Genomic DNA, 19468 nt, shown 5'->3' with positions numbered 1-19468 from the left:
CGTTAGTTTATTGTGGAAACAGCATTTTGTAAGTATGATATGCACTCTTCTGCTCTGTGCTTCTATCATTGACAAAATTACAGAGCATTAGACCTATGTTAAGGAGGACTAGTATGCAAGCTGAATTGTTCAATAGGAAGTCTAAAAGGGACACATATTGTGCTGTCTGAACTGTGAGTATCAAACATTCAAAATAAGGAAGAAAGAAATCAGACTAAACTTTTTTAGAAACCTGAAAAATTTGTGGCATTCATGATGGTGTGAAATACGGAAGGGGGAACTTGAAACTTTTCCTCTCTTTAGCGCAGTTTCAGTTAGTGCCTTGCTGTTGTTGAAGGCCTTTTATAGTTCTGTAATTTGGAAAAGGAAATTGCTTTTGACTATTCGAAACCATGTATCTCAGTATATACACTCACGTGTGTTCTGAGCAGTTTGTGAAGGTAAAACTAATGTAGATAGCCAACTTAGGAACTGAGTTCTGTTTTCTACTTCTGTAGGATTTTTACTACATTTTTGTTAAAGCAGATCTTCTGTCGTTTTAATTTAAAAACTTAGCCTGTGTGTGTAAAGAAGTTTACAGTTAACACTACCCTATATTTTAATTGCAAGTTTAAAATACCAGTATGCCTTTGCATGTTTGTAGGGATTTGTCATCTAAACAGAGCAGAAGTCGCTGCAGTTATCTAAACCGCCAACTTAAAGCTATAGATAATGTAATTAATAAAGCTGTCAGGAAATTGGCAGTAATGTATTTGCCATAACGCTAGGTCAGGTTTTCCTAATCATTAAAAAACCCCTACTTTTTCAAGAGAGGGTTTTGTCAACAAATCTGAATTGCTGTAATATCTGTTATAAAGGGTGAATGGCCAATATTGCATAAAAATGAAATTAATTTAATACAAAACTTAGCTCCTAAGGGCTTTTAGAGTTGATTGTTTTTTTTTACTCTTAGAGTAACTTTTATTATGTACTACTCTTTTACACTATTACTTCTGTTATTTAATTCTAGGTAAGATCTTGAACAGTAATAAAGGTAGTAATAAATAAGTACACTTTAGAAAGGGACATTTTAGACTCTTAGAAGTTCTTGCTTTCAAACGTCATTTGGTACCTATGTCTTATGGTACAGTAGGCATTTTCCAAATTTTACCCTTAGTTTTCCATGTTTTTATTTTTCAGACCGGAGAAAAACTTTTTGAACTTCGTGGACACACACACAAAATTACAGCTATAGCACCATTTTCTTCGCCAGATGCTTCTGAAGAAAAAAAATATTTGATTTTAACAGCATCAGCTGATAGAACAGTTATTGTATCCTTAGATCTGGAAAGGATTCAAATTTCTATGGACTTCTAGTGTTTTTTACTTTTAAAGGTAGTATTGAGACAGGCTGCAGGTTATTTGAATTTATTGGCTGATAATATCTAGTATATATAATTGGATTACACTAGGATTTTACTAGTTATTGCTCACAAGTAGATGCAGTGCTTGCTACAAAAACGAATCCATAACAGACCTTTATTAATATGTCATTTTGGCCAAATACTGAAAAGGCAATCAGGGTTTAGAAGACTGAGTCTCTGCATACTGATTTCCCAATCTGTTATGTGGTTACAAACCCACCAGTTGTAATATATAAAAACCTTTCAGTTTTCTTAATGAATAAAATCAGATTTGGGACTGCACTAGTGGCAGACAAGTTCAGAAAGTGTCATGTTTCCATTCTACTGTAAAGGTAAGCTGAGGAAACCCTAGGTATGTCTGTTGTTTTGTTGTATACAAGAATCTATCTTGTATGTCTCATGGGCCATACGGGCAGGTGTGTTAAAATGAACAGCAGTGTTTGGTTTAAGAACAGGTGTATTATGAGTGGCTGAGAAGTGGGCACAATTATTCAATTGTTTTTAGAACTCTTAATACCTCAATTTACTTTTGGAAAAGATGTAGAACAAAGGTCACTTCATGGCTTGGTTTTGTTACTGTGTTGGAAAATGCAACCTACAGTCAAACTAGGTCTTGAATGCTAATAGTAGAAAAAAAATCACTGAAAAATCTGTTTTTGCATTGTTGATGGAAAAATGTAACATATAGGATGTAATTAAATCTGTATTTGTCAGGAAAGTGACACCTTAATAATGTATTTCATAGTACTTACAGCTTTATCTAGCTGAAGCTCATGATCGTTTCACTGTGAAATTCCCTGTAGAACTTTTGCAGGGGACATATATCTGATTTTTGTTCTGCAGTGTTTGACAGTTCTTCAAAGACTGGATGTATGGTTGTCTGGAGGGAGTGATCTATGTGTTTGGAACCGAAAATTAGATCTCTTGTGTAAGACCAGTCATCTTACTGATGCAGGTAAAAATGTAAATGACTCATTATAGCTGTTAAAGTGCAAGTAAAATGGATCTGTATAATGATGCAAAACCAACTTGGCAAATTCTCTTTAATTCTAATGATAACATTATGTATAGAGCCACTCTCTATTTTTTTAAATGTCATACTTAATCGTTTCAGAATTAAGACTGCTTTTAATCTCCTGTGCTGTGTGAATTCTAGAATATGCCAAATCTCAGAAACTGTATACTAGCTTGGACTGACAGGGTGCTGATTTATTCATGTTTGCTGTAATGTGGACCAGATCCTTTGACTGGCTTTCTCTGTGAACAAGTGGGAGTTTTATTCCTCTTAAATAAATTATTTTTTTTCTCCTTTCATTCTTCCTAAGTAAAACTTTGTAGTAGCAGAGCGGTAAAGATTTCCTTTTATTATTAAGAATCAGTACTTTTGATGTAGAAAATGCAGGTTTTGATAGAAATACAGTAAACATAATCGGATCTGAATGCCAGTTATGCTTTTTTATTAGTAAACTTATATTATCTGTCTATGCAGAGAAAACTGTTGCATATTATTTCCGTACTTTACAAATATTCTGATGAAGCTGTGAATCAAATTCAAAGTTGGAACCAATATTTAATTTTATTACAGAATGGAGTGGTGGTAGGCAAAACCTTCTGAATCTTTGAGTATATTAGTACTTCTAGTTCAGTCTCAACTATCATGCCAGATACCGGTTGGAAGTGGTGCTGTGGTGCTTAGCGCGAGGTGCTATTAAAAGTTTTGTAGAAGGGGTCAACAGGATGTGCAGCATAGGCCCTCTCTTCCCTTCTAATCTCTTGCTTCCTTTGTGGGGAGAGAGACAGATTGCTTATTCCTTGGGGAATTTTCCTTTAATGGCGTGGCAGCAGAGACTGGGAGAGTTCTGTGCAGGATGAAGACAGAGCAACAGCAAGCTGGACATATTATCTTGCACCCTATTATTCTTCAGCTGGGTCTGCACAGTATTTCAGTGTTATGCATACTGTGGTAGTATTGGTATCCAATAACTTTGGTACTGCATATGTTTATAGTCTCAATAATTACCACAATGTCCTTAATACTGTCCGGCATTAGGACATAAATATATTAACTTAAACTTTAAAATAAAAAATATTTTAATTTTAAAATAAAAAGATTATTGATTCTCAGCTTCACCTTAAGTTTGACATTCAGAATTCTGCTGGATTCAGGACCAAAACTCCTGAGTCTACTTCTATCTGAGGTGATCTGTTCACTTCCAGTGTCATTTCACTTTCACTTCAGTTGATACGCTTTTATTTTAATAACAACTTATAAGTGGAGGGAAGATTGTCTCGTGGCCAACGAATATCCTTTTCTCCCTTATTGCCTGTATTTTTTCAAAGGTATCAGTGCTTTGGTTGAATTGCCTAAAAATTGTGTGGCGGCAGCTGTTGGCAAAGAGCTAAGTGAGTATGTTGCATTTCTTTTAAATGTTCATGTTCCTCTATAACAGTTGCTTATCAGAGATATGTGTAAAGAACACACTGCTGTAATTGTGTAGAAGTAAATGGTATTAGGCTGTGACTAGCAACCTTCTTCCTTTTCCCATTATTTGACAATACTAATCTCAATCAGGAACTATGTTGAGATCTGCAGGACAAAACTTTCCTATAGTCTTTGTTATTGTTACTACTGTTGTTCCACCTGTCCAGATGAGATTGTGGTGATCTACATTTCTCCTGGAGAACGTCTGGAACTCATTATTTGAACTTTCAGATACTAAGCTTCTCTAGAGCGTCCTTATCCTTCTATCAGGAGTATGAGAGATTGCGAGTCTCATTGTACTGTCCAAAGCTATAATGAGATAATGTGATTGTTCTGTTGCTTACGTGGAGACAGGGTTTTCTGTGTATGCAAACTGTAAATCATCAGCTAGCTGTTGGTGGAGAGTCTTTTAAATAACTGAGTTTTTATAAAATTACTGAAACTTCAAAATATGGAAAAAAATCCAGGAGAAAGAGCACTGAATCAGCAAAACAACAGACTTTGCTCAGTGTGATTAAACAGCTGAAAAATAGCAATCTGATATTCTGATGAAAGAATCAGGAGGAAATTAAGAATAGTCTTCTTGTGTTTAGACATCAGTATACAAAGAACTTCCATCTGCACTTCGTACATTTCATTTGGAGTGCCCTTGAGATCTCATAAAAGAAATTCCAAGACTGGTTAAAATAGTCTTAATTCCTGGGAATCTTGATTATTGACCAGAGAATATTGCATCCTTTTGAATAATAGTTATCAGTCAGATGAACCCTTAAAAAAGATGTTTCACTTTTCATTTACTTACCCTTAAAGATGTCTAATACTTTTCACTTCTGCTTTCTGCAGCTTCTGGTGTTGACCAGTTCTTTGAATTTCAGAGTTACTAGTCTGAAATACTTTATCCTATAGTTGCTGTAGTAAGGGCCTTGGTAATAACACTGAAATAATTTATTCCCCCCCCCTTTTTTTTTTTTTTGGTGTTATGAGTGGTCATATTGCATGTCTTATACTACCTCACTTATAATATGTTTTAGTTTCTGTCTTTCTGAAAACAATGTGTTTTATTTAAACATAGCTACATTTTATTCTCAATGATGAAGCTTATTTAGATAGTTTATCTTTGAAGTAATTTTTAGGTTGATTGCTGCTGTTGATGGGTCTGAAGGTTGGAATGTCCGTGAAGTAAAACGCCTTGTTGACCATCAGGATAACATTTTGTCGTTAGTCAGTGTCAATGGTAAGAGTAATTTTATAATATTACTAGTTCTGTTAGTTACCAGTGGGATATTTCAACTATGGAGCTTTTATTGGGACCAAACTTTTAACTGGAGTGGAACTTCCAAACTAGTAGATGTATCTTACTGCATCATGTAAGATAAAAGTAAGGGTTTTGATTATGAAGAGGAAGCAATACTGGGCTTAAAAAACCAATATGCTACCTGTGTTAAGTATTGTTGAATCTGTTCCTTTCTGTGTGTGATTAACATATTCATGTGCAGCTACTTGAATCTTGCCATTAACTCTTCCGTTTAATTCATGATCGGTATTTCTCTATATGGCAAAGACATACTTTGCTGTACACGTACTTGTCCAAGGAATAGAAGGGTTTTATATGCAGGCAAAAAATGAACTTGAAATACTTGTATGTACTTCTGATGGTGTTTCTTGCCTTTCTGTACTGTACTGTGCACTGACTGGTGAATGTTCTCCTTCCTAGTTTTAATTTTACAAGAGAGCTCTCATCTTTTGCTTATGTGAGCTATGCTAGGTAATCAAATGAGTATTTACTCAGAGAGGGGATTTTGTCCAGTCAGTTACGTACTACACATTCTATACCTTCACTTGAAAATGGGCTCCCTTAGCTTTCTAGGGTTGTAGCTTTGTGTGAAATGGATATTTTTTTTTTTTAATATCATGTGATTTCTCTGTGTGTGTGGTTTTTTTTCCCTCTAGACTTGACTTTTGTGACGGGTTCTCATGTGGGTGAGTTAATAGTCTGGGATGCACTTGACTGGACAAAGCAGGTAACTGAGTGCAACTTCTGGGACTCCTCTGTCCATCCAGATGTACAGCCAGAAATAAAGTTATCCCAAAGCCCAAATGAAACTTCAGTTCAACACTTAACATCTGATGAGGAGGTAAGAAGTGTCAAACAGAGTAAACTACTTCAGTTTGCTTGTTTTAATATGAGTGGCTTCTTTAAAATGTGCACAGCTATTTTTATACAGTTAACAGTTTTTATATAAAATTTTGGTCATTGAGCAAACTGAAGGTTAGAATATGTTGATGGTATGGGAACTAACATAATGGACTGTCGCAACAGCATTTCTTCTTGACTGACAAAGATCTATTAGTTGTTTACAGTACCACTAGAGAAGAATAAACAAGAGGTGTGTGTTTTGATGGCATACAATGTTCATATTCCATGGTTCTAGAAATGCAATTTCCACAGTACGTTGCCTCGAACAGTTATAGCTGAGGGTACTATGAAATGAGTTAGAGAATAGGCATATGTCTGTGCTTAGTAGTAAATAAATATTGCTGCTTCTGTTCAGATGGACTATACTCCAATATACAATTGCAGAGAGCACAAATATGGGTCCAAACCTCAGTCTACTGTAATCATGCTTGGGAGATAATCTAGGAATCCTTGGCCAGAATACTCAGGCAGAATCCAGTTATTGTTCAGGAAACACTAAAAATCCTCAGGTTGTCATTTACATTTGTGAAATGTTACCAACTGTTAGTGGGAAAGGAGAATTCATAGTTAGGGTAGAGTGGGATTCTGGTTTTGGAGCCTGTAGGTCCATTGCTGGGGAATGATTAAGAAAGGGACTCCTGGAAATGGATTCAGAGATATGAGCTGTAACAAAATAAAGGCTGTGGAAAAGCCTGAACGTAGACTGAGGGCCAAGTAGTCACGCAATGCATTTGTCTGTCTATGAAGAGAACGTTCCTAAAATGCTGGAGAGAGAAACATTGAAGGGTGTGGGGAAAAGAGCTGTAATTGTTTCTAATGGTAGGATTTCCAGTGGTTTTGTTGTGTTGCTTAGTTCTAGAAGGATCAAAAAGCCAGTTCTGTTCAGGAGCAGTTCTATAATTCAACTTGAAAACATTTTGATTCCCTGCTTAAAAGCTTCACAAGATATGTTTTAAGGGGAGCGGAAAAGAGTTTTGGAAAGTTCAGAAGTAGTTAAAAAAACATTGCATGTGGAATCTGAGGCTGCTGAGGACTTTCTTCCATTGCAAATAAACAGATTGCTGCAGAATTTTATTTACTGTGAGACTTTTGAATGGTGGGAAGAAAAGGTAGTTCTAACATTATGTCCTGAAATAGAAGGTGCTTTTAGAGCAGAGCTGTCTATATTTTAATGTTGCTACTTAGAAAGTATGGGAGAAATGTATTCCTATAATTAATTACTTTGTTACCTGCTATCTAAAAGCAGAACACTGTTCTTCATGTTAAAAAAATCTAAAATTGGTGTTTTCTCTGTTAAGAAGTTTGTCAGCAGGCTTGGTAGTTAGGTAGTTGGAGAAGAGATGCACTTGTCTAGTTTGACCTTGTAGGCAGAATTCAGGAACAAATGTGATGGTAAAGGTTCAGCAATACTAGGAAACACTGTAAGGAGTGCAATTGCTGTCCAGATCTGTGCATGTGCGCACTTAACTTGGCTGTTAAGATAGGTGTATAGCAGGGGTTCTCAAACTACGGCCCGCAGGCTGCATACGGCACCCCCAGGGTCCTCAATCTGGCCCCTGGTATTTATAGACCCCCCCCGCCCCCCACCCCCGCCCCCCCCGGGGGTTGTGGGGGGAAACCAAGCAGCCGCAGATGACTACCTGCCACTTCATCCACGCTCCGGCCCCCTGGTTAAAAAGTTTTGAGGACCCCTGGTGTACAGCTTATGCTTCATCATCTGTTATTTTCTTGGAGTTTGAGATGACCTGGGTTTTACCAGGGCTTGTGTTTTAAACAAAACCAAAAAAAGTGAAGAGCATCTTTTGCAGAGCTATAAGACTATATGAAACTCAAGAGCCTGTTTCAGGGTGGGAGACTGTAAGGGAGAAAATGCTGAGATACAAGAGCGGAAGACTGATGTGGAAGGCTGTTGAACTGACCCTCACACAAAACTAGGAAAATAAAAATGGTCTCAGTGTTTTTTTTCCTTGATTTGGTAGAGTGCTATCAGAAATCTGCGCTTAGTTTCAGAGCTGTTAGAGCTCCCAGCACAGATGTGCACAAGACAAAAAAACCCACCCAACGCCAAAAAATCTGGACAAAGTGTTTTGAACAGTGTCAAAACACTGTTGAATATACATACAGGAAATCTTAGTTAAAGACACTGGTTTACCAGTTTTACAAAATGTTGGCAAGCATGTCGTGTAAACTGCTTATGAGATATTAACGTTTGGGCTGTGTAGATGGAAGCAGGCCATTCAGGTGAAAGATCCAGCATGCCATCACCTAAACAGGGTATGTTCAAAAACAAAGATATGTACTGAATGGAAGCGTTTTGCACTCCTCTGTTTGGTACCAAATACTTATTGTATGTATGTGCACAGGATTGTTTGTTTGTCCTCTCTGAAATCTTACAAGTCAGTCATAAGAGGGTCCAGGTCCAATGATCTGTAAACTGTTTATGGCTTCTTAGGGCCATCATGATGGTTATGAGGTGGAATCCCTGTGCTTTTTTGAAGAATAGTGTTGAATGCAAAATGGTTCCAGATCTTCACAGTATTGTGTAATACCTATCTGTGAGGTTGTTTCTTTTCTACACTCAGTAGAGCCCAAATGCTTGAGCAAGACCTCTTTGTGCAGCTTCAGTTAAATTTAAAAAAAGTGGCAAAAATGCAGAACGGCTTCCTGTATTCGCAGTTTTTTCTTCATAAAACAAAAGTTTCTCAAAACACAGAGCATTATTTTAGTGTAAGAACATAAATGTTTAATTGCAGAAATATGTTGATTTGTTGGTTTCCTTGGTTTCTGCTTAGACTCTAAGGTACAAGATGAAAATACAGAAATGAAACAACTGCTTAGAGTATAGAAGGTTATCTCTCATTCCCTCAAATTTGTATTTTTTCTAAACTTGCTGATTCTATATGTTTGGGATAAAGCAGTAACACTAGGACAGAAACAAGCTAGATGACATAGTACTGCTGGAAATCCATTACATGCAGGGTCATCTTTCAGTATCTGTTTCTGTAAGTTGTTCCATTGAATTTTCTTTCCAGTGTGTGTTTGCTGCTGTTGGAAAAGGCATATACGTATATAATCTTCAAATGAAGCGTGTGATTGCCTGCCAGAGAGCTGCTCATGACTCCTCTGTACTGCACATTGAGAAGCTTCCAAACAGGTACGAGTCATGGTATATTTTGTAAATGTAGTAAAGAAATGCAGAACTTGGAAGGGTGGTTAGAGGTAGTCTGCAAAGCTACATCTGATTTCTAGGGCAGGGACTTGATCTTTAGTTTGATCTGCTTTTATTAGATAGAGGTTGTTGATCTGATTTTTGAAAACGCATCATTGTAATTCAGTGTGAAAAAACTATAGTCCAGTATGCTTGATATTCAGGCTCAGAATAAAATATCTTGGCCAAATCCAAAATCAGACTTGATAAAGCACTTTTGTCTACATTGTGAAGATACAGCTTAATGGCATTTTACTTCTATAAAACAAAGGCTTATGGCGTATTCAGTAGATGTTTTTCACTAAGTAGTTTGGAACAGTTGAAATGTTTTAACAAAAACCAGTAACTTCCAGCCTTTGTCATTGCTGAATTTCTAGCTGAAACTTATTTTGACAGCCAAATTGGACATAATCTAATTGTTGTGTTGTTAGCTCCCTTTATATCTCAGTCAATGGAGTAAAGTCTGTCAGAAGATAAAATTGGCCTTAATCTTGTAAATGCATGTGCTGTTCTAAACGTGTAATGAAAAGGAGGATCTTTCCTTTTGTTGTTTTTCTGTAAGAAAAAATATGTTTTTGCTTAATGAAAGTAAGCTTACATAAGCTTGCACAAGCTAGTTAGTGGAACTGTGTTTGCAGAGTCTAGATATGTTATTTTTATTTTAAAGAGTGGTATTGAGCTTTTAAAATGGTATTGAAAATGTGTATTTTTTTCCACCTATTTTGCAAGTGCGTTATAGTTTGTCCTGTTATAAATGCACCTTGTTTTGAATGGAACATCTGGATGGGATGTCCTGCTACATTTGAGAGTTCTAGCAAACATGTGTAGAACCTGAGGCATTTCCTGTCTCTTAGACAAACATCACAAGGTGGCTTGGGCAGATAAGTATTCATGCTAGTGTTGTTTATGAACTGTTTTTACAGGCAGTTGATCTCCTGTTCAGAAGATGGCAGTGTGCGCATTTGGGAGCTTCGAGAAAAGCAGCAGCTGCCAGCTGAACCAGTTCCAACAGGTTTGCTAGTAGCAGGGGGATGAAAAGAGCATTTAGAAAGGATAACGGGAAACTCAGTATTCACCATATAGGAATAGAGAGGCTTACAGGCTTTGTAAGAAGAGATAATGTCTTGAGTTCAATCAACTGATAAGTTGTGGGAAGGAAATTGAAGATGACATGGGTGTACAAGCCCTCCAAGATCTGATATGGGAAGTTAGAAGGTCCAGCTGATGCAGTTCTGCGCCATAAAGCTTATTTAGAGTTTACAGTTGTATCAGCTGCTTTAACAAAAATTGTGACCATTCCTGACAAACCTTGATCCACTTTCCCTTGTACCGAATAGTGCTGGATCCTTTACCATGCAAGAGTAAATAGTTGCAGGACCTTGAAAAATAAGCTAAAGAGAACCCTGTAGATGAGCAGCTGGCACATAAAAAAAAGCATTTTCCACATCTCCTCCTTGAACCTGGAATGACATTGGGACTCGCTTCGAGGCTGTATCCAACCTCACTTACATACTGGCTCTGGGCATTGCAGTCCTCAGGGCTAGTTGCTAGTGTTTTAGGAAGTGGTTTTCCCCAAGCACAGACATTGCCCATGTAGTGATTGCTGCTCTTTGATCAGGCCAGTAGCTTTCCTGTGCACTGGTAGTTGCAGTCTTGAACAGGTGCTCTGAACAATATAATTACTGCTATAGACTGGGAACAGCAAGGAGCTGTTTCTCTTGCAGGGTTTTTTATTCAGACTGTGAGTAATTTTCTTGATGTGTCTCTTCTACCTGGCTGTGACCTGTCTGGTAATTTTTGCGAATATCCTTTTGCTGTCTGATTTAGAAACACTTTTTCAGGAATGTTGTATCTTCAGTATTGCTGGTAACAGCTGATCTACACAGTAAGCTTCTTATTGTGACAAGTGGTATTTGGTTTCACATGGGAAATGTTTAACTTCTATGATTGGAAACATTTGAAAGAAACATATGCAGTAGTGAGATAGGTGGACTTCTGTTGTTCTGCTCCATTTGTATTCTAAGAGATCCTTTGAGTAGTTGTTCATCTATCCAGTTACCTCCCTTGCACCAAGGCTGTGGTCCAGCATACTTCTTGTTTTGTGTGCTGATGGGGCTGAGGGAGAAGAGTCAGGAAGAAAGTCTGAAGTGCATTGTGTACAGAACCCAACTTTGTTTCTTCTGTCAGTATTATGACACAGTTCTGGCAGCTGTGGCACAGACGTGCATTTTCTTGCTATCTAAATGGGACATGTGAAGTACTATCTTTACATTCCAGTTTGGCTCATAGTTTTAAATGTGAAGGCGAAAGCCAGTGGGCAGTATAAAACCAGGTAATTCACTTCAGAAACTTGCTTGTTATCTGTATGGCTGCACTCTTAATGCCGGACACACAGGGGAGTGGTGCCTCATTTCTCTCTTTGCACAAGTACCAGTTTAGGAGGACGGAACAAAAGTAACTATCACTGTCCTGCATTTACCTTTGCTGTTCAATTAATTCATCTAGACAGTCCTTGTATTTCTTTCTAAATTCATATATTGTCTCATCCAAGTGAGTAATTCAACATGTTTGTTAAATTAAATCTAGTTAAGACAAAAAACAAAGTAGCTGTGTTTCCTTCCCACCTCAGGATGAAAGATGCAGATGTAGCAATGCTGCACAGTACGATGCTTCTGTCATTTTGCCATACAGACTGTCCTGCTTTTAGATTTTAAGTGACTACTGTATTCTCTCTTCAGCTAGAGGAAATAAATTGTATTTGTAATTTTTTTTTTCCCCAGGGTTTTTCAGCATGTGGGGGTTTGGAAGGGCAAACAGGCAGGCAAACCAAGCTGCTAAGAAGGTACAGGAGAATACACCTATGTATTTCTTGGAGTTGGTTGGTGATTTGATTGGTCATTCATCAGCTGTGCAGGTAGGTCAGCTTCAGTAAGAACAAGAAAAAGTGAATTTCCCTTACTAATGTAATTTTGGCAGTGTTTCTTAAAAACAGCTGTAACTTTTGACTGTCTGGCTCACACATTGATTGTGTGACATATTTAGTGCAGTGTGAAAACAGTAATACATACTGACAGTTCTGATGAGAACTCTTAACACTCACTGATGCTTGAGTATTGTGTGTGCAGATATATACACACATGCTGCAGATAATCTGGTGGGGTTTTGGGTTTCTTTATAGACTGGAAACAATACAGCTGGAAGCTCTGCGTTTGTTCCAGATTTCATTGTAAGTTCGCAGTGTAAACAAGGGCTGACATAAACTAAACCCATTCAGGAATTTCTTGGTTCACAGCACAAAGGGCTTTAATGAGATCTTTTAATTTTAGATCAAGTACCATTCTGTGCTTCTGTCTGCCTAATAGGGTATGCTTTTGTTTTAAATGGCATCTTCTGTCCACACCTTTTTGTGTTTGACAAACCTATTGGAGTAACAAATGACTTTCTTACAGTGGGCTTTATATACATTCTTAGCAGGCATAGGGGGAGCGACAGGCAGAAAGGAGTGGTGTGGTTCTGGAGTAGTTTTTCTTGCAAGTTTTCATGAGACTGATTGGATTTCAGAATTGCTACTGCCAAAAGCTGAAATCTTTTCGCTAATAACTAAGGTGAACATTTCTGCCTCAGGGATTTCTGCAAGGCTTTCTGCTGCCCTTTACCGTCTTTCTTTCTGAAAAAACTGTTGAAAGAGGCCCTGTTATCAGTATGGGAAGTTGCTATGTGAGAAAGAGGATGTAGTGTGTAATTCAGCGAGGGGCACAGCAAAGAAGGCAAGAGGCATATGTTGGGTCTTTGCTGGGATGCTGCAGAGCCAAGGAGTAACTGAGATGATGGTGGTTGTCATTTCCTGAAATGTTCTACTTATGGAAAATTCAATTTTTAACCTCTGGGCAAGACTGGAGCATTTGAGGCTGGGAATGTTGAGTAGTGATGAAATGTGATGGTCAAAGATGTGGGCTTGGCCAGAGTGTTTTTAGTGGAACTGCATAGCTAGCAGGTGGCTGTTCCCAGAGTGGGTAGGCTGTAGCACAGTCCTTGGCCCGAGTGTGCTTCCCCTGGGCAGATACCACGAACAAGCTGAAGAGTCAGGACACAGCGAGTGTGTCAGTGGCATCATGTGACCTGATTCCATTGGCTGTTGTGTTGAACTGCAATTAGTGGCTAATTCTAGGCAGCCTTGGGGAGGTCTTCAAAGGCAGGGATGACTACATGACTTGTCAGCTTCATTGTTTTCGCAAAATCCCTCCATTGCTGCTGCATTTTTCTCCTGTGTTGCAGTTCTTGCTGGTTTGGTTTCCTCTGTGTGACTAGGCACATGCTGATGTCTCTAACAGTTGTTTGACTCTTTGATCCTTCCAGGCTTGGTGATGGTAGCCTGTGGTGTTCTGTGGGAAGGGGACAGTGTACCCAAGTGAACAGAATAGTGGCTTCTGTTCCTAAGGAAACCAGGAGATCAGAGCTTATGCAAGTCACTCACTTTTTTACTGCTGACTTGGAACAAGTTTCTTCAATATTCTGTGTATTAGCTTCGCTATCTGTCAGGCTTCACTGCTTTTCCTAAACTGAGATCTTTCAGTGTGAAGTGCTGTTTAAGAGTTGTCTTCATGTAGGGATTTTATGGCATCTCAAACACATAAAAAGTATACACAGGAATGCAAAATTACAATGTTCAAGCAGTCCAGCTGCACAATGAACATTTAAACAAGCTGACAAACTCACATGAGCATCATAGTAGTAGTAATTGTTTCATTGCAGATGTTCCTGTACTTTGGTGAACTGGGACTAGCTACGTGCTCTGCTGACCATCTCATTATTTTGTGGAAGGATGGTGAACGAGAATCTAGGCTCCGCAGTTTAACACTATTTCAAAAACTGGCGCAAAATGGTGATCTGCAGCTCAGATTTTAAATTGCTCAAATACAGACTACATATGTATAAACTGGATGTGTGTTAAATGTGAGTATGAAGTCTGAGCTACTGGGAATGTGACTACCAGTAAGGTTTACACTTAATGTTATGTATTGTTAGTTGCTACTGCTCTTCTCAAAGGAGATTTTTGCATGTTGAAACTCTACTTGGCTTATTCTGTCATCAGAAATGCTGTTAACACTTCCTGGAAGTGTGCAAGGCCAGGCTGGATGTGGCTTTTGAGTGAGCTGGTCTAGTGGAATGCGTCCCTGCCCATGGCAGGAAGGTTGGAATGAGATGATCTTTAAGGTCGCTTCCAACCCAAAACATTCTGTGATTTTGTGATAATGATGACTCACTAAATAGTTTCTAATATTATTCCTAATGTTTTAAAATATCATGGGTGGATGTCAAAATTAAGACTGGTGAAAATTCTTTGATGGATCATAACTAAAGCAACTGGGGGCATTCCACAGTGTTATGTGCAGAAAACAAATCTGGGGCTTCCTGCTTTATGTGACTTTATTTCTCAAACTTCAGTCACTGATGGCTCAGATTTATTTATATACATACATACGCCACCCCCCCCTCCCCCAACCTCATGTTCCTACATGAGGCAGAAACAGTTCTCAAAATTTTTGCCTTTGAAGTTACTATCCTGCACCAAGGGTAAAAGCAAGAAAGAAAAATAGGCAATACCAGTTTATCAGGTTTAATTTTTGGCAAAGCAAGGTATATAGATACTCCATGCTTGCAGTAGTTGCAGTTTTACTGTGGGTAAACGTACACTACTGGGGTTTATACGGCAACTGTACCATGTCTAGCATGATGTGTGATTGGTCTGGCTTAGTTTTTCCATAGTGCATTCATCAAATTAATTTGTGTCTAATAAAAACCACTGGCCTTACCGTGGATTTTCAGGTTGAAAATATTTTCTTAAGCAGTAGCAGTTGATATGTTCAATACTAGCAAAACGCTTTTGCCAGATGAATACTAAATTCCCAACTGAAGCCTGACTGCAGAGAAATCTGCACCACGTTTGTAAGGCTAAATAGTATTTTAGAGCTTAAATAAAAAGTGTCAGTACACAATGCTTTTTTTCAAGTCTGAGATAGCAGCAGTAATCTGCAAGTTGCCCAGACTAAAACAAAAACTCCAAACCAAAGCAACAAAAACCCCAAAAGAAAAAAAGAAAAGGTAATGTTAAGCCCAGAACTGATACAAAGTAAGTGGGACGGAGGAAAAGATAATGAGCGGTAAGTTACCATTTGAACAAAGGAGAGCGAGGGAAGGGGGAAGTTTGGGAACTTAGTGGTTGTAAAGCCATACAGAAGAGGATGCTGCTGTCCTCAGGTCTGCTGAGAAGATCCAGCACTTAGAAGTAAGCCTATGCAGCTTTTCAGTGCCGTCTCTTCCCTATGAATCAATGAGAACTGTTTTCAGTACAGGAAGAGCACAGGGCTATAATTCCAGACATAAGATCCAGTGGCTGCAGTAAGTGCAATTAAAACAAAGGGCTAAGCAGATCCTGACAAGAGCAGAAGCAAAAGGAGGAAGCTCTAGCTTCCTTAGAAGAAACTAAGGAGCCTTTTAGACTTGTTTGCCCTAGCGCCCTGTGGGCACTTGCCTTCCCCCTACCACCCAGAAGCCAAGCTTTCCCTCCTGAGTTTGACCATAATCTTCCCTTGAAGGCAGGGCAGAGGGGCAGTAAATTTTGGGTTAATTTTTTTCCCTACTCTAGTCAACTTGTGCAACTAATCTTATTTGAGCGTAGAGCTCAAAATGACTTATTTCAAAAACACAAAACAGATGGATAAATTGTTAAATTACCCCCTCAATTCAGGGAGGTTAAGTCAGCATTAAATATTAAGCTGGATGTTCTTTGCTCAGAGTGGCTATTCTATAGACCAGCATAGCAAAGGCATTTGGATTACAGCTGATGACAACATGCCTGTGGGTATATGGTATTAAACTTGGGGGAGGAAGGCATGTTAAGCCTTTCTGCCTGTCAGTCTGCATTGTTTTAGCTTGTCTTCATCAGCAAGTGTTGCCTTTTCTGGCTATCCCAGTAAAAACTGGGGAGATCAGTTTCTCATTGGGTCTTTTTTTCCTTGTTTCTACTGAGAAGTATCTGTTTAGTTTTATATGAAGTGTGTGGTTTACACATTGTTACTAAAACTTTACAGTGAAAATTTAGAACACTTGGGTTTTTTTTGAGAGGCTACTGCTATTATCCGCTATAACTAGAGAAAATGAACATCATCTTTTATCATTTCCTCTTCCTATGCCATGAGAACAACATTCATTTTTACATGACTGCTTTTAAGTGAATACCTGGTGGAGAAACAGCCCTGTTTAACTGAACAGTTCTATTCACAAAAGTCATTGTGCATTTTACAGGGATGTAATTCAGCCTTAAGTAGTCCTACATGCATATATAAATATTTATATCTGTCAAAAGTGCTGGTGTTCTTAGATGCACTCCATTGGTAATAGATCTCCCAAGGTTCTCTTCCTTTAAAGATGGTTGAGTTGTAAGTATTAAATTGAGTTCTTTGTTTTTCAAATGAACTTTTAGCATAATGGTGAACACAATAAGGCTATACTAGCCCACTCCTGTAAATAAGTTTGTCACTTGCTGTTGGGAATTGCAGTGATCAGAATTAGTGTCACCAGATTAGAAATTTTACTTCCACCTTGTGTCCTTTTCAGGTTCTTTTTCCACCTCACCTTAATGCAGAATTCCATACATTCACATCTTGATATCTTTATCAGACCTACCCTAATACTAGTACAGCTCCAAGGCAGCTAGTTTACATACATGTACGCTGACAATAGCGTGAAAGAAGTAGCTATTAGTCAACTGGACAGGTTGTAACAACAACTAGGAGATCTGATACAACTGGCAGATGATTAATCTATGCTGATGTCTTTTGCTCTTAGGGAGGATGTATTGCCACATAAATTACTTTTTTGCTTAGTCTCTGACTGTGGGAAGAAACACAGGATCTTGCAGCAAATGTACTGAATCCACATTAACACCTTAACTTGTGAACCAGAACTGAGGCTGAACTTTATTTCTTAAGATTCCTTCCACCGTTCACATTTTCTTCCTTGTGACAGAAGTGTGACAAAAATAATGAATTGAAATGCTTTACATGGATGTGGTCTTATAGTGTTTCTGTATTTAACGAATTAAACTAAGATGACGAAGCTTTATATCTTGTGAAATTCTTTTCTCTAATGCAAGCTGCCATGATTATTCAGTCATCAGAATAGTTAAGGTACAACCACTGACAGCACTAGTTCTAAATAAAGTAATGGTAAAAGCAAACAGTTTACAGTATAAGAAAAGAGGTTCAACTTATCTGAATAAAAATTCATTGAAGAATGTTGCAATGGGTAATAATAATGAATATACTTCACCAGAAACACCATTATTCAAATATACACAATGCAGCATTTTAATACACAGCAACCTGCCTTAGCTATGACAAAAGTAAAGTTCTGTTACAATTCTAACAAAAATATAGCTTATATACATTTCTCTGCACATACATTTTATGAATGTTACCTTTTGTTTCAGAACTTAGTACAAAACATACAAAAAAGGTTGGCACATTATGTAAGCTACCTGCAGTAAACAACAATTGTTGTCACTTTTCTTCCACAGCAATCTAAACTCTGGTTTCCTTTTTTCCCCTTTACTGGTTCAGTTCTTGATACAGCATAGGGGAGGCAAAGAGTGTGTCTTAAGACGTTTCTTTTTAATGAGTAGTGGACTGCTGCTTCAACTGCAGCCACAGCTTTGATGCTCTCGCCTGCAGCCTGGAGTGCACAGTGTTTAAAATTAGCAGTTCTGCTAGTATTTATTAACTGAATAGTCTGAGAATAGTCTAAAATTTGAACTCATGTTCATGTTTTGCACGTGATTAAAATGAGATGTACAAAAATATGCATTTGTGCTTTGGAAGCTTTAGCATAAGTTTCCTGTCTTAAAACTAATGAAAAACTATGTTTGATTTCTAAGTTATTTACATCTCTTGAAATACTTTTTACATCACAAAACAAACCAGCATTTTATTAGGAGGGAAAAAGCAGTACAAATAATAATGCTGTTACAAATTATAACCTGGAAACTTTTTTTTAAAAAGTATCAGGTTCATCCTAGAATTAAGTAGCACAATATATGGACTTACCATAAAATTTAGATCGGTTTAATAAAATTGATGACCATGTGTACAAACACCACTTTATAAAAAAGGATATTGATAAGTGCCACAATGTTTTTTGTGTAAAATTTGATGAAACATTGCATGGTAACATCTCTGAGATGGCAAAGAGACATGGGGATGGCACCAATTACACAGAACATGCTTGGTTTTCTCCCTTACATGACCAAATTTAAGGGAATTTGACTCCTACCAAGATTTTACACTAAAACCAGAGAGAACAGGTGGTGTTCTGAGAGAGACTCTCTGTGATAAGAAGGTAGTTTTAAATGGTACAGGGTTTGTTTTTTACTGTGTCCAATTTATCAAGATTTACTTGTTCTAACTGTGCATGTTTGCTTTAGAACTATGTTTCAGAGAGCTGAAGAATGTCGATAGAATTGGAGCAAATTTATGCTAGATCAGAGAAAGGTTTTATGCTTACTTGTCAGTCTATTTTTACTCTACTGATAACTAGATTACCCCCTCTGTCTGAGAAAGTTATATGAAGTGTTAGTGAGTACAGTTGTATCACTTGCAAGATTTGACAAATGCATACTGAGTATTAGAAATTAGTTTCAGAAGTACATTTTCTGTCACAAAATGTTATTTCCAAAGAGCACTTATTCATCTGTGGGTTATGTAGCCTTTTTGAAAACACTTTTCTGTAGGATTCACAGAAGCTTAAAAGTGATAAATATTTCCTTCTTGCCACGCAGTCTTAATTTCACTGGAAAGGAAACACCATCCCTCTTGTCGCCAAGTCAGTAAGTGATTCACAGTGGAACTGGTAGATCAAGAGGTCTGTTTTTCTTGCTTTAGTGTGTCAGTTGTTGTTTTCTGATGGGAGCCTGAGACTCTTGCACTTTAACTCATCCAGTGTTTTCCAGTGTTTGTAGTTATTAGCCAAATGTTGCATCAGAACAGGCAGATGTGCAAATGCTGAAATGACCAGGAGAAACAGTTGTGCTATGTATACAGAACAGGCAGAACAACAGCCCAACCTCATCTGAAACTGGTATTCTCACACCCTCTTTTGTTCCTTCAGCTGTAAGCTAATAC

At 37.9% G+C, this 19468-nt stretch overlaps 2 protein-coding genes across 7 annotated transcripts in view; one reads left to right on the top strand and one right to left on the bottom strand.

The window, feature by feature from the left end:
• The window catches only part of WDR41 (WD repeat domain 41), a 49080-nt gene that overhangs the window by 9157 nt on the left and 20455 nt on the right, over positions 1-19468 (top strand). The window contains exons 4-15 of one of the 6 annotated variants that reach the window (XM_055790310.1): positions 1180-1311; positions 1673-1735; positions 2247-2358; positions 3744-3806; positions 5009-5119; positions 5836-6020; positions 9115-9236; positions 10214-10302; positions 12071-12204; positions 12469-12516; positions 14043-14243; positions 17139-17414. In XM_055790310.1, the coding sequence (XP_055646285.1) occupies positions 1180-1311; positions 1673-1735; positions 2247-2358; positions 3744-3806; positions 5009-5119; positions 5836-6020; positions 9115-9236; positions 10214-10302; positions 12071-12204; positions 12469-12516; positions 14043-14195 (1212 nt within the window). In that variant the 3' untranslated portion in view covers positions 14196-14243; positions 17139-17414. Of the gene's footprint in view, positions 1-1179; positions 1312-1672; positions 1736-2246; positions 2359-3743; positions 3811-5008; positions 5120-5835; positions 6021-9114; positions 9237-10213; positions 10303-12070; positions 12205-12468; positions 12517-14042; positions 17415-19468 lie in introns of those variants that run through there. The other 5 variants (XM_055790309.1, XM_055790311.1, XM_055790314.1 and 2 more) reach the window with 5 other exon arrangements.
• The window catches only part of PDE8B (phosphodiesterase 8B), a 79571-nt gene continuing 77382 nt past the window's right edge, over positions 17280-19468 (bottom strand). The window contains exon 24 of the mRNA XM_055790315.1: positions 17280-19348. Within this exon, the coding sequence (XP_055646290.1) occupies positions 19233-19348 (116 nt within the window). The 3' untranslated portion in view covers positions 17280-19232. The remainder of the gene's footprint in view (positions 19349-19468) is intronic.

This window comes from Falco peregrinus, chromosome Z (genome assembly GCF_023634155.1).
Source record: "Falco peregrinus isolate bFalPer1 chromosome Z, bFalPer1.pri, whole genome shotgun sequence".
Taxonomy (NCBI): domain Eukaryota; kingdom Metazoa; phylum Chordata; class Aves; order Falconiformes; family Falconidae; genus Falco; species Falco peregrinus.
Note: the sequence above shows the minus strand (reverse complement) of the source record. Positions and strands in the feature narration are given on the sequence as shown.